The sequence below is a fragment of the Procambarus clarkii genome, chromosome 31 (assembly GCF_040958095.1).
Source record: "Procambarus clarkii isolate CNS0578487 chromosome 31, FALCON_Pclarkii_2.0, whole genome shotgun sequence".
Lineage (NCBI taxonomy): Eukaryota > Metazoa > Arthropoda > Malacostraca > Decapoda > Cambaridae > Procambarus > Procambarus clarkii.
This window is the reverse complement of record NC_091180.1, coordinates 12,172,484-12,184,912: the sequence shown is the minus strand read 5'-3', so window position 1 is coordinate 12,184,912 and position 12,429 is coordinate 12,172,484. Positions and strand designations below refer to the sequence as shown.

At 39.6% G+C, this 12,429-nt stretch overlaps 1 protein-coding gene across 1 annotated transcript; it reads right to left on the bottom strand.

The window, feature by feature from the left end:
• Positions 1-701: 701 nt before the first annotated feature.
• On the bottom strand, positions 702-11,910 carry LOC123758949 (uncharacterized). Its single transcript, XM_045743714.2, has 2 exons — positions 9,706-11,910; positions 702-2,425 (listed from the first exon to the last, which is right to left on the bottom strand). Exons 1-2 carry the CDS (start codon positions 9,978-9,980, stop codon positions 2,260-2,262), a joined length of 441 nt encoding a protein of 146 aa, XP_045599670.2. The 5' UTR covers positions 9,981-11,910; the 3' UTR covers positions 702-2,259.
• Between the last annotated feature and the right edge of the window lie 519 nt (positions 11,911-12,429).

The window sequence follows — 12,429 nt, the reverse complement described above, 5'->3', positions numbered from 1 at the left end:
ATTTATTTATTTATTTATTTATGTATTTATTTATTTATTTATTTATTTATTTAGCTCTGCAAATATTGTATGGGTGGTGCAGTAGGCTGCTATCACAATTAGAGGGAGATAGCACACGGCCAGCAGCACACAGGGGTCCCAGGCACACGGCCAGCAGCACACAGGGGTCCCAGGCACACGGCCAGCAGCACACAGGGGTCCCAGCAGCACACAGGGGTCCCAGTAGCACACAGGGGTCCCAGGCACACGGCCAGCAGCACACAGGGGTCCCAGCAGCACACAGGGGTCCCAGCAGCACACAGGGGTCCCAGCAGCACACAGGGGTCCCAGGCACACGGCCAGCAGCACACAGGGGTCCCAGCAGCACACAGGGGTCCCAGCAGCACACAGGGGTCCCAGCAGCACACAGGGGTCCCAGGCACACGGCCAGCAGCACACAGGGGTCCCAGTAGTACAGTCGGGTTCGTTCTCGACTCGCAATCGAGAATTCTGGGTTCAAATCCCGGGCGGGGCAGAAATAGTTGGGCATATATCCTTTTGACGGTTGAGAGGCGGGACCAAAGAGCCAGAGCTCAACCCCCGCAAGCACAACTAGGTGAGTTCACAGCTCAAGCCATTGTTGGAAAATAAAAATAAGTGCATGGCATGATGTCAGAAATTGTTGTTGTTTGTAATGTCGGTATAATGAAATAAAATTCTGCTTCAGTTATACTTTTATTGTGTTTGTATTTGTTTTAAGGAATGTTGTACAATCCATCCTACAATGTTGGCAGTATTTATGACAAATATTTTCTCAAACGTACAATTATGGACTCTGAACCCCAGAAAAAGTTCACGTTTTGTATTATTGAGTTTGCTCAAATGACCTATTAAAAATTGGAAAAATAATTAACGACCCCAAGCTGTTTAAGCCATAAATATTTAATTCTTTACCTAATATACGCTATCCTAGGCCTAATTTAGTACATATATATGTATACTAGGCCTAGGAATGTTTCATTTTGCTTTTTGGTTTAATTTGTTCATGTCCTCTTCAAAATTAATATTATAAAACGTGAACTTCATGGCTGTAACAGTCAATATCTGTACGTTCGACCAAATATTATTAGAACTAACATTTTATATGCGTGAGTTAATATTTACGTAACTCCAGCCAAGTGAAATTGACACCAATAATTCCATCTATCATCATACTATCATGCAAGAGGAGCCACACATCTATGTTTCATCCAATAAAATCAGCAGACTTCTAGATGTTACTACTGCTCGGCTTAGACTCGGTTACAAGTATTTCTATGGAATAGTCATTATCTGCTGATGTAGACCTGACTAAATGTAAACTGTGTCAACAAAATTATTCGCACACCCTCCGTCACTATGTGATGGAGTGCGAAAAGATACGTGAATTCAGAGACAATTCTATAACCAATGTTCCAGCGATGTGTAAATATTTAATTCAAAATGATCTGCTACCAGAAATTTTAGCCAAATATCCCCAGTTTGCTAACTGTAGGTAGTAACTGAGTGATTGTAACCTATCCACCGCCGCCCACTGGATGGGGGGCGGTGTGCAGGACAAACATATCAATTGTGACACTAGCTCTCCACATATGTCAGTTGCTTAATTTAGAAACTACTTGTGGTCGATCTCGAACACATTGATGATGATGTGACGACTTATACTGAATTTTGTAACTAGCTCATCAAGACTGTAACTTGCTTAACTAAATGAATTGTGGGGTTCAGTCCCTGAGCCCATTATGTGCCTCTGTAACCCTTTCCACTACCGCCCACAAGATGGGTATGGGGTGCATAATAAATGAACTAAACTTAAAAAACTCCAAATACTGACAACAAAACTGTGAATATATTGAAAACAAATATATTATATATTCTATAAACCATAACAAAATAAGGTGAAAACTACATACAATTTATAATAAATAAGGAAGCAGTACTAACGAATTCATATTAAATCATTTGAATTACAAGAGCTTTCATGAACTATTCATAGCCATAGAATCTTGTTTAACTGTTCATGCATTAAATACAGTTGAGCTGTTACACGGTCCTTGAGAAACAGCAGTAAGGAACGATACCTCGCATGGCTCAATAAGCCTTAGGCATATTCCTTGATATTCTTATGAATAAAAGACCTTCTTAAGGCGGTCGCTGGTGGCCAAGAATGCTTAATGGAGCCTAATGCCAAGTACCAACGCTGTAGGTGTGGAAAGTCTATTAACACCTGGTGAAGAATGCTTACTGGAGCTGGTCAAGAACCATCCCCAGAAGATGCCGTCCGTCTTCAGGACAAGTGAAGTACTTCTGGCCACAGTTCCCGCCATAGTGGCCATAACTCTTTGCCTCCAGGTACTCTCCAGTGGCTCCAGGGGGCAGGACTCCTTCTCCGGGCCTCACTGCAGGTCTGAAGAGGAAAAGTGCGAATTGCAGTCAATTTATTAGCGTATTATAATAATTTTAAAATGTAAAGTGTGTTCTTATGCGGTTTCCAAAACTCCCAAGTGACCTTAGCATAGTTGTGTAAAATACTAGTTAATAATCTAATTAAAATAAATGTTGGTATAATTAGTATTTGGTATAATCTTGGGCCGTTACTTTTCTGACTCATAATTACTCGATTAATTTATCTTCATCGAGCTGTGACATTGGTGTAACCTCGTGCTGCGACAAACGTAAATTAGTGACAAATCAATAGTAAACCTAGATAACCGCATTCTGCTCTGACGTGTAAATAATATCACCTTCAAGACACGTCAGTTGACGTATAACAGAACACACGGCCACATCCTCCCTCTCAGCCCGTCCTCCTAAGGTCTCCCAACATCAAGAAACTGTCTACTAAAGTGCTCTTATCCTAACCTACCAGAGGACCCAAAACAGAAAACGGGGCAGTATGTAAGACTCGCGAGCCGCCACCATTTTCTAGTATAACGATTTTTGGCCTTAGGCAGAGTATACGTCGAGATGCGACGTTCTGTTAGGAGGACGGGTTGTTGACCAACATTTACGCAACTTAAACCAAGAAAATGGTTTTGCTCATTAAGCCATAATTAGCAAGAATTAACACACATCTGGCTAATATTACTTATTAATAATTAATTTAGTTTGACTTAATGTGTTATTATACATACAAAAGTTAATTAAAATAAATGTTGGTATTTATGATGTAATTCCGGCCGAAATTTATTTGAGATCATATAGACGAAAATTTCGAATATAGACGACGCAAAATTTGTTTGAGATCGTATTTAAAATTTTTACAAAGAAATGTATACAATAATTTTGCTTCGATTCTTATCGGAATTGCAAAGAAAGTGGTAAATTATATTTCTGAAATTATGCAGTTTAATGGGTGGCGTTTTACTATAGAATTATGAGTTGGGCAGAGAAGTATAGGCTACAGACCAGTTTTTGTCCCCAGTTCTGTGCTGGATTAAGCTGCTTTCCTGCGGTTACCAAAGATCTTTGTTTAAAGAGCTCTTTTCATCACTGGATTCAACAGTTAGTTTAGTTTAGTTAATTTATTATGCACCCCATATCCATCCTACCCATCCTGTGGGTGGTAGTGGACCCCATTCCTATCCTGTGGACGGTAATGGACCCCGTACACCCATCCTGTGGGTGGAAGTGGTCCCCATACCTATCCTGTGAGCGGTAATTTTTTTTTTTTTTTTTTTTTTTTTTTTGAGATATATACAAGAGTTGTTACATTCTTGTACAGCCACTAGTACGCGTAGCGTTTCGGGCAAGTCCTTAATCCTATGGTCCCTGGAATACGATCCCCTGCCGCGAAGAATCGTTTTTTCATCCCAGTACACATTTTACTGTTGCGTTAAACAGAGGCTACAGTTAAGGAATTGCGCCCAGTAAATCCTCCCCGGCCAGGATACGAACCCATGACATAGCGCTCGCGGAACGCCAGGCGAGTGTCTTACCACTACACCACGGAGACTGCGAATTGAGAATCGACTGAGAATTGACCCCATACCCCCATCCTGTGGGTCGCAGTGGACCCCATACCCATCCTGTGGACGGTAGTAGAAAGGGTTATAGAGGCACATAATAGGCTCAGGGACTGAACCCCACAATTCATTTAGATAAGCAAGTTACACTCTTGATGAGCTAGTTACAAATTCAGAATAAGTCGTCACATCAACAATGGGTTCGAGATCGACCACAAGTACAGTTTCTAAATTAAGCAACTGACATATGTGGAGAGCTAGTGTCACAATTGATATGATTGTCCTGCACACCGCCCCCTATCCAGTGGGCAGCGGTGGATAGGTTACAGTTACTCAGTTACTACCTACAGTTAGCAAACTGGGGATATTTGGCTAAGATTTCTGGTAGCAAGATTTTTTCTGTTTGGTGTCCAATGTTGTTGTGGATTTGAAAATCAGACGAACGTCAACAACACCCGTCGGCCCTGCCCTCCCTCCTCTTTTATCAGCTGATCCTTGAGCTCTCGGCTACCAACAAATGATGTAGCATCACTCGAAGGCAGCTAAGTACACAGTGACCTAAATGTGATTGAAAAAACCAACAAGACCAACCCGTAATTCTCTCATTTCGACCTCATTAGTGTTGCTCCCTGGAGCTAAGAAGCTGTACCCGACGTTCACTGCTGCCTATCAACGAGTCTTCCCTATTTGTTCCTGCCTTCATTTATCCTGCTATCATGCAAAGTAAGGCCGGTAAGACCCTTAAGAAAGATAGCACACCTAACAAGAATAACCCTACTAGCCAGGCTAACAACATGATTAGTTCAGCTATCTCCCCCTCGGTGGCCGCCGTGGGGGGTACCGACTCTCCCCTCGTCTACAATAACAAACAATCTCAGCTGGGCGCAGCGCCGTCTCTGACACGGGCCATGCAACAATTAGGTAGCCATATGGACCAACTTTAACGAGCTACTGCCCCTTGTTCTGACTTCAAGCTCTTTGCTGATAACCCTTGGCTCAAGTTATTAACTCAAGTACATGAAGATCAAATGACAGTAATCAAAGAGCAGTCGGCCTTAATAATGAACCTGCAAGGCTCATTATTATCTTTGCAGAATGAAGTTGTAGACTTACACAAGAACAATCAAGATCTATCTACCAAAGTCGTCAACCTCGAACAAGAATTAAGCGTTCTCAAGAACACAGTTACAAACTTTAATCCAGATGCAACCACTAAAAAACAGGAAGAAATATTGCAACAGTTTGAGAACCATCTGAACAACCTACAACAACAACACACTGTTACCCAAGACGAGACAGACCAACATAAACTACTTGAGTCTGTAATTATCTCTTCACGTGATTTTCCCCAAGAAACTGATGGTGAAGACTGTGCTGCCATTGTGATCAAAGTATTGCAGGATAAGTTAAATTATTCGATCCAAAAAAATGACATCAAAGCAGCTTATAGAGTGGGTACCAAATCATCTGGTACTAATAATAGGCGTATTCGTTTAAAATTAGATAGCTGCTCCCGCAAGACTGATCTTATCTCATCTGCAGTTGCTAGTAAATCCACTGTTTATGTGAATGAATGTCTGACCAGGTGCAGGCAAAATCTCTTTTTTAAACTGCGTGGCTTCTGCAAAAATTCCCCTACAATTAAACACTGTTTTGTGCGAGATGGTAAAATTATAGCTAGGAGGACTGACACTGGAAAAACCTATTCAATAACCACAGAAGCTCACCTTAATTCTTTCCTCAGTGACTGTGGGATAGCTGCTGTATAGCCTGAATTCAGATTATAATCTCATATAACTAACTTTGTGTACTCTAGCTCTGCCTTTCCCTTCAAAAGGTTTTAACTTTAGTTAAAAAAAAAAAAAAAAAAAAAAAAAAAAAAAAAAAAAAAAAAGAATAATATTGTCATCTTTATTATTGTCTTTTTTTCTTTTTACTCCCATGTTCCATAGTACACTGGCTTTGCCTGTGTCCTCTAGTATTAACTTCATTATCCAGTGTTCCTGAGTGTATCTCTATTTAAACTACCTCAGTTTGTTTTAGTGTAACTTTAGTATTCAATTATAGTGTACTTATAATAGTATAGTAAGCAAGCTTATTATCTTATAGATTTCATAATTGTTTTTTTTACTTTTTTGGTCATCTATTGTTATTAATTATTCTAGTTAATTTTTTACATTCCTAGTTCCCATTAAGTTTTTTTTTTCTTTTTACTTCAAATTACCATTAAGTTTATTTTACTTTAGAATTTTTAATCTACTTTTTTCTTTGTTTTCTATTTTGTAATTTGCCATTCTTACCTTGTTTTCCTGCAATCAGCCTTTTTATGCAGACAAGTATAGACCCAGAACTAAACCTCTTATCCACTATCTATGACAACAATCACTTCAATGATCAAAATTGCAGATATTTTACAGCACATGATGTAAACAATGTATTAACAGATAATCTCAATATCTCTGTAATCAACTTGAACGTTAGATCCCTATGGTAAACACTTCGATGATGTTAGTGCCTTGATTGAAACTATTGACAACAAATTCTCTTTTATTATACTTACTGAAACGTGGTTGAAAGAGGATAATACTCAACTCTTTAACATGCCTAACTACTCGGCAATTCACAACTGTCGTCAAATGCAGAGAGGTGGTGGTACTGCTCTTTACTACCACCAAGAACTAACATGCTTAAAAATAATTAGAACTAGAGACTGCTGTGGGGAGTATATCTTCGCCAGTTTCAGAGTCAAGGGTGCCGAGTCTGTCCTGTCTGTGGGTGCAGTCTATAGAATTCCTAACACTGATGTGTCTGAATTCAACTCAAACCTTAGAAATCTAATACTAGATAACAGATTGAACAAAAACCATCTAATTATCGCAGGGGACTTTAATATTGACCTCTGCGAGCCTGAACACCCTACTGCTGTTAGCTTCCTCAACTGTATGAATTCCTGCTTCCTCATACCCTTAATCACTAGACCAACTAGAATCACTGATAGTACTGCTACGACTCTAGATCACATCTGGACCAACATAACCTCTCCGCTTACTTCAGGTATAATCACCGATAGCACTACAGACCATTACCCCACATTTCTCTTAACTAACATTAGCAAACCACCTCTAGAGACAAGGGAGTTAAGCTTTAGGCTGCACAATGAAACTGCTATAAACAATTTTATAACTGCTGCTGATAATGTCAACTGGGAGTCCGAGTTAGGTAACATAGGGGACATCAACCTAGCAGTGAAATCTTTTCTACAAACAACTCTTAGCCTTTATAACACCCACTGTCCTATGCTTACAAAACAAGTCACAAGCAAAAGACTTAACAATCCTTGGCTTACAAAGGGAATACTTAAATCCATTAACAAAAAACACGACCTTGAGAAGAAGTATAGGCTAGGAACAGTCTCCAAAGAATTCTCAAAGAATTACTCGTTATTGCTATCTAAAATAATTAGACGAGCCAAAACTAAATACTATGAAGATAAATTTACCCAAATAAAGAGCAACATTAAAAAAACTTGGAGCACAATTTCACAAATATTGGGATCAAAGAAGATTTTAAATAACAAACCAACACTCCTTTCCAATAACGTTGGTCAGCTTTCAGCCTCTGATTCTGCTATTGAGTTCAATAGGTTCTTCTCTTCCATTGGGTCATCCCTTGCAAATGATATTCCATCTTCCTGTACTGATGTTAAGGACTATCTTACAGGTAACTATCCACAGTCTCTGTACCTAAAGCCTACTAGTTCCACTGATGTCAATGAAATAATCCTTTCCCTTAAAACCAAGTCTAGTGCCCTCGAGGAGATACCAACTTTAATTTACAAAAAAGCCTCCAGATCTCTAGCCCCTGCTATTGCATTGCTCTTCAACAAGTCACTTGAACTCCAAACCTTTCCTGACATTCTAAAAAAAGCAAGAGTAACCCCTGTCTACAAATGTGGTGATCTCACTGATGTTAACAACTACAGACCTATATCAATCCTGCCTAACTTGTCAAAAATATTCGAAAAGCTAATCTACAAGCAGCTTTACTCTTTTCTAGCCAAACACAATATACTTAGCTCTTGTCAATATGGCTTCAGACCCAAAAAAAGCACTAACGATGCACTTATTAGTATGATTAACTTAATTCACGCAGCTCTTGATAAAAAGGAGTTTCCTGTTGGGTTATTTGTGGACCTGCGTAAGGCTTTTGACACTGTCAACCATCAAAACCTTCTTCTTAAATTCCATCATTATGGAGTCAGAGGACACTCCCTGCATTACCTCAAATCTTATCTTACTGACAGGCTCCAGTATGTTTCTGTGAATAATACAATTTCTCCCACCCTACCCATCAACATTGGTGTTCCTCAGGGCAGCATACTTGGCCCTCTCCTCTTTCTCATCTACATTAATGACCTTCCAAATGCCTCCCAACACCTCAAACCAATTCTATTTGCTGACGACACAACCTTCATTTACTCCAGTCCTGACCCCCTTGCTCTAAATGCCACAGTAAATACTGAGCTAGAGAAAGTCCATCTTTGGCTAACTGCCAACAAACTCACCCTTAACATTGACAAAACGTTTTATATTCTGTTTGGCAATAAATCCTCTAATCAGATAAATCTCAAAATAAACAATACCCAAATTTGTAACAAATTAGATGGCAAATTCCTTGGCGTTCTTATCGACCACAAGCTGAATTTCCAGGGTCCCATTCTAAATATATAAAAAAAAGTTTCAAAAACTGTTGGCATTCTTTCCAAGATCAGATATTATGTACCCCGCCCTGCCCTGGTTACTCTCTATTACTCCCTCATCTATTCATACCTCAACTATGGTATTTGTGCTTGGGGTTCTACTACCCAAAATCATTTACGTCCTCTAATTACCCAACACAAAGCTGCTATTAGGACAATATCCAACTCTGGCCCCAGACATCACTCGGTACCCTTACTCAAATCTCTGAATATGTTAGATATTAAGTCACTGCACATTCTCTCTTGTGTATTATACATATATAAAACGCTGAACTGTAATGCCAATCCTGACCTCAAAAGCTTCATTGAAGGTTGTAACAGAACCCATGAGCACCACACCAGGAATAAATAGTTTTGATATTCCTAGAATACGACTTAATCAAACTAGAAATGCTCTACAAATCAAGGGACCCAGAATGTGGAATGACCTTCCCAACCATGTTAAAGACTGTACCTCTCTCAACCAGTTTAAGATAAAAACTAAACACTACCTAATAAATTCCCTGTAACCCACCTCACTCCTTTATTGTCAACCCATGTCTGTTATTTTATTATTATTATTTTTTTTTAATCAACACTGTTTGTCAACCTATTGTATTTGTGCTGCTTTTTCAGTCATGTTCCCCCTTTTTTTTATCTTTATTTGTATTTGTTTTCAACACTTTTTATTCTTTATGCTCAATTAGTATTAAGTTCTAGATATTAATGTTTTTCTTGCCCGAAACGCATTGCGTAATAGTGGCTTTAGGCATTGTATGTACTAGCTCTATCTATATATCAATCCATTAATGTATCATCACTTGTATGTATGTACCTTACCTGAATAAACATATTTATTTATTTATTTATTTAAGCTTGTAGGATGTGTACGACGTGACGCAACTGGTAGGAACGTCACTGGAAGAGTCCTTCCACTTACCAGACCAGTCCCAGGACAGTCACTGGAAGAGCCCCACCACTCACCCGACCAGTTCTAAGATGTCTCGCGCCAGTTCTGGAAGCTCGATGTCCTCTGGAATGGCCGCCAGCTCACACATGAGTCTCCTGCCGCAGCCGGTAACATCCTGCGCGCGCACCATCTCCAGCAGCCCGCTCAGGTTATTCTTCGAGTTCTTTGTCTCCCGCCCGTACCTCCTCCTCCTTCCACGGTAACGCCTTCGGGAGCCGCGCAGCACTGAGGCCGCAACGACCAACCCGATTGCTCCTGCAACTATGAGACCTCCGAGAATGATGGGCATGTTGGCCTGCAACAGAGGAAAGGTTGTGTGTTTATAAGCATTATATACTTGCCGGGAAGGCTAGTATATAATGCTTATAATGCTCTTGTCAACACACCAACACCAACATCCCATGTCTGGATACACTCACCCACACCTGGATCACTCACCCACACCTGGTAACACTCACACACACCTGGTAACACTCACCCACACCTGGTAACACTCACACACACCTGGTAACACTCACCCACACCTGGATCACTCACCCACACCTGGTAACACTCACACACACCTGGTAACACTCACCCACACCTGGTAACACCCAGTAGCAAACTTTGTGAGTGAAGGCCGCAGGTGTTCTTATATGCCTGAGACAACAAAGGCCTTGTCCAACCCTGGCAACAATGGCGCCACTCCTCGCGAGCGGGAAAACTGTCTCCAACGTTCGTATGTGCGCATCTAAATGCGCACACGAGCAACAACAAGCGCAAACGCACATAAACAACCACACTCCAGCCCGTCCTCCAAATATGGGGTGGTAAATGTAAGAAGACAAATAAGTACAATTATGTACTATTCATAGCAGTTAGGAATTGTACTTATTTTCACTTAGTATTAAATCGTACTGTCAAATATATTGTGAATATTTGAGTTTACCTGAAAAACTGAATAGAAAACCACAACCTCACCTAACCGTCTTAGTTTTTGAAGATAATAATTTTATTGCTTCTTAATTACAATTAGTACTTAACTTATAGCTATATTGATATTACAGTTTTATAAAACTAATAAAACAAAACTAAAATATATCAATAAATTGTAAAGTAACTCAGGATATTTTAAAATTTTGTATAAAATCTATTTTGTTTAATAAACCTGAAAAAGAAATTCCTGATATTTAAAACTTGTGTATTGCAAAATTTAAATTGAAAACTTCATCCTAAAATTCTGAGTGTCTTAACAGAAAACGAGGAGAATTAATTCGGGGGAGGGAGTTTGGTAAACGTAACAGCCCCATAAGTGCAATTATGCACTGTTTATGACAGTAAGAAAGTGTACTGTCAATCTGTCAATTCGGAGGATGGGTTGCACACTCACATGTGTACCCGAACAGCTATACATATCCGTACAAAAGCTCGAATACAGGCTGTAGCACGTATGTATACTCAAGCACTTTCATTCATGTATATACATTCGCACATCCACGGGAGGCCTCGCGGCTGAGTAGACAGCGCTCGGGGGTCGTAATCCTAATGGCCCGGGTTCGATCATACACGCACTGTCATCTATACATATATATATATATACACGTCCAAATATACGGGTATATACTTGTGTTTCCAATTTACATTAACTTCTTCGGAAAAGACTATCTCCAATAACTTCACCTACTCGCTGCAGGTATTTTATATGTCGGGATTATATCCGCTCTGACCGTTCTTCAAGTTAGAGTGGGATCCCTTAGTCTTAGAGTTAAACTCAAAGTTTAAAACTATATATTTCTAATACTTGTCTTGTAGCTGTAACCTTTGAATAATCTATTTGTGTATTAATGCATGTATTACTCCACAAGACTGGGATTCAACGCTGGAGCTGCATAATCTCGAACTGGTCTGACGTAGGTTGTGTTTAATGTTCTGAAGGCTTTCTAACTCTCTTGATTAGGTTGCTGAATGTTGTATTTGCTATTCTATTTATATGTGGCCACTGTGTACAGCCCGTCCTCTCAAACTGCCACAACGTCACAAAAATGATGTACTATATTACCTGAACCTAACCAAACCGACGACCCAGGCACAGAAAACGAGGATGTTTGTGAGCCGCTGTGATTTGTAGTACATCATATTTTGTCCGTTGGCGATTTTGACGTCAAAATGCTATGTATTTCTCAGCTGAAACTCTCCCTGGACAGATGTAATAGGACCCATAATCACCACACCAGACATAAATATCTCTTTGATATCCCCAGAATAAAACTGTATCTGTGTAAACACTCTGTGCAAATGAAGGGACCCAGTCTATGGAACTCACGCCCTAATGAATTGAAAAACTGTCCAACTTTTGCCTTATTCAAAAATAAAACCAAAAAATGCCTAATATCATCTTCATAATGTCCTACCTTGTGCTTTAACTTGCACTGTATTTAGTGTTACCCAATCTCCCAATCTTTATGTACATAATCCAAACAACTTTACCATTGTGATCATTGCTGTCATCTTATATATGCTATCATTATGCTTTATTGTTCCTATTAATCTTTGTCAAATTATCAATCAAGCTGTCAACACTATCAATCAGAGCTTCCGATGTGCTTTAATATACTAATCTCTCTCATTTTTTCTTGCCATGTATCTGTTAACATTTTATAAATTTTACTAGAATTTACCTACTTAAAATTATATGTTAGATTAAGGACCTGCCCGAAACGCTGCGCTTACTAGTGGCTTTACGAGAATGTTAACACCAT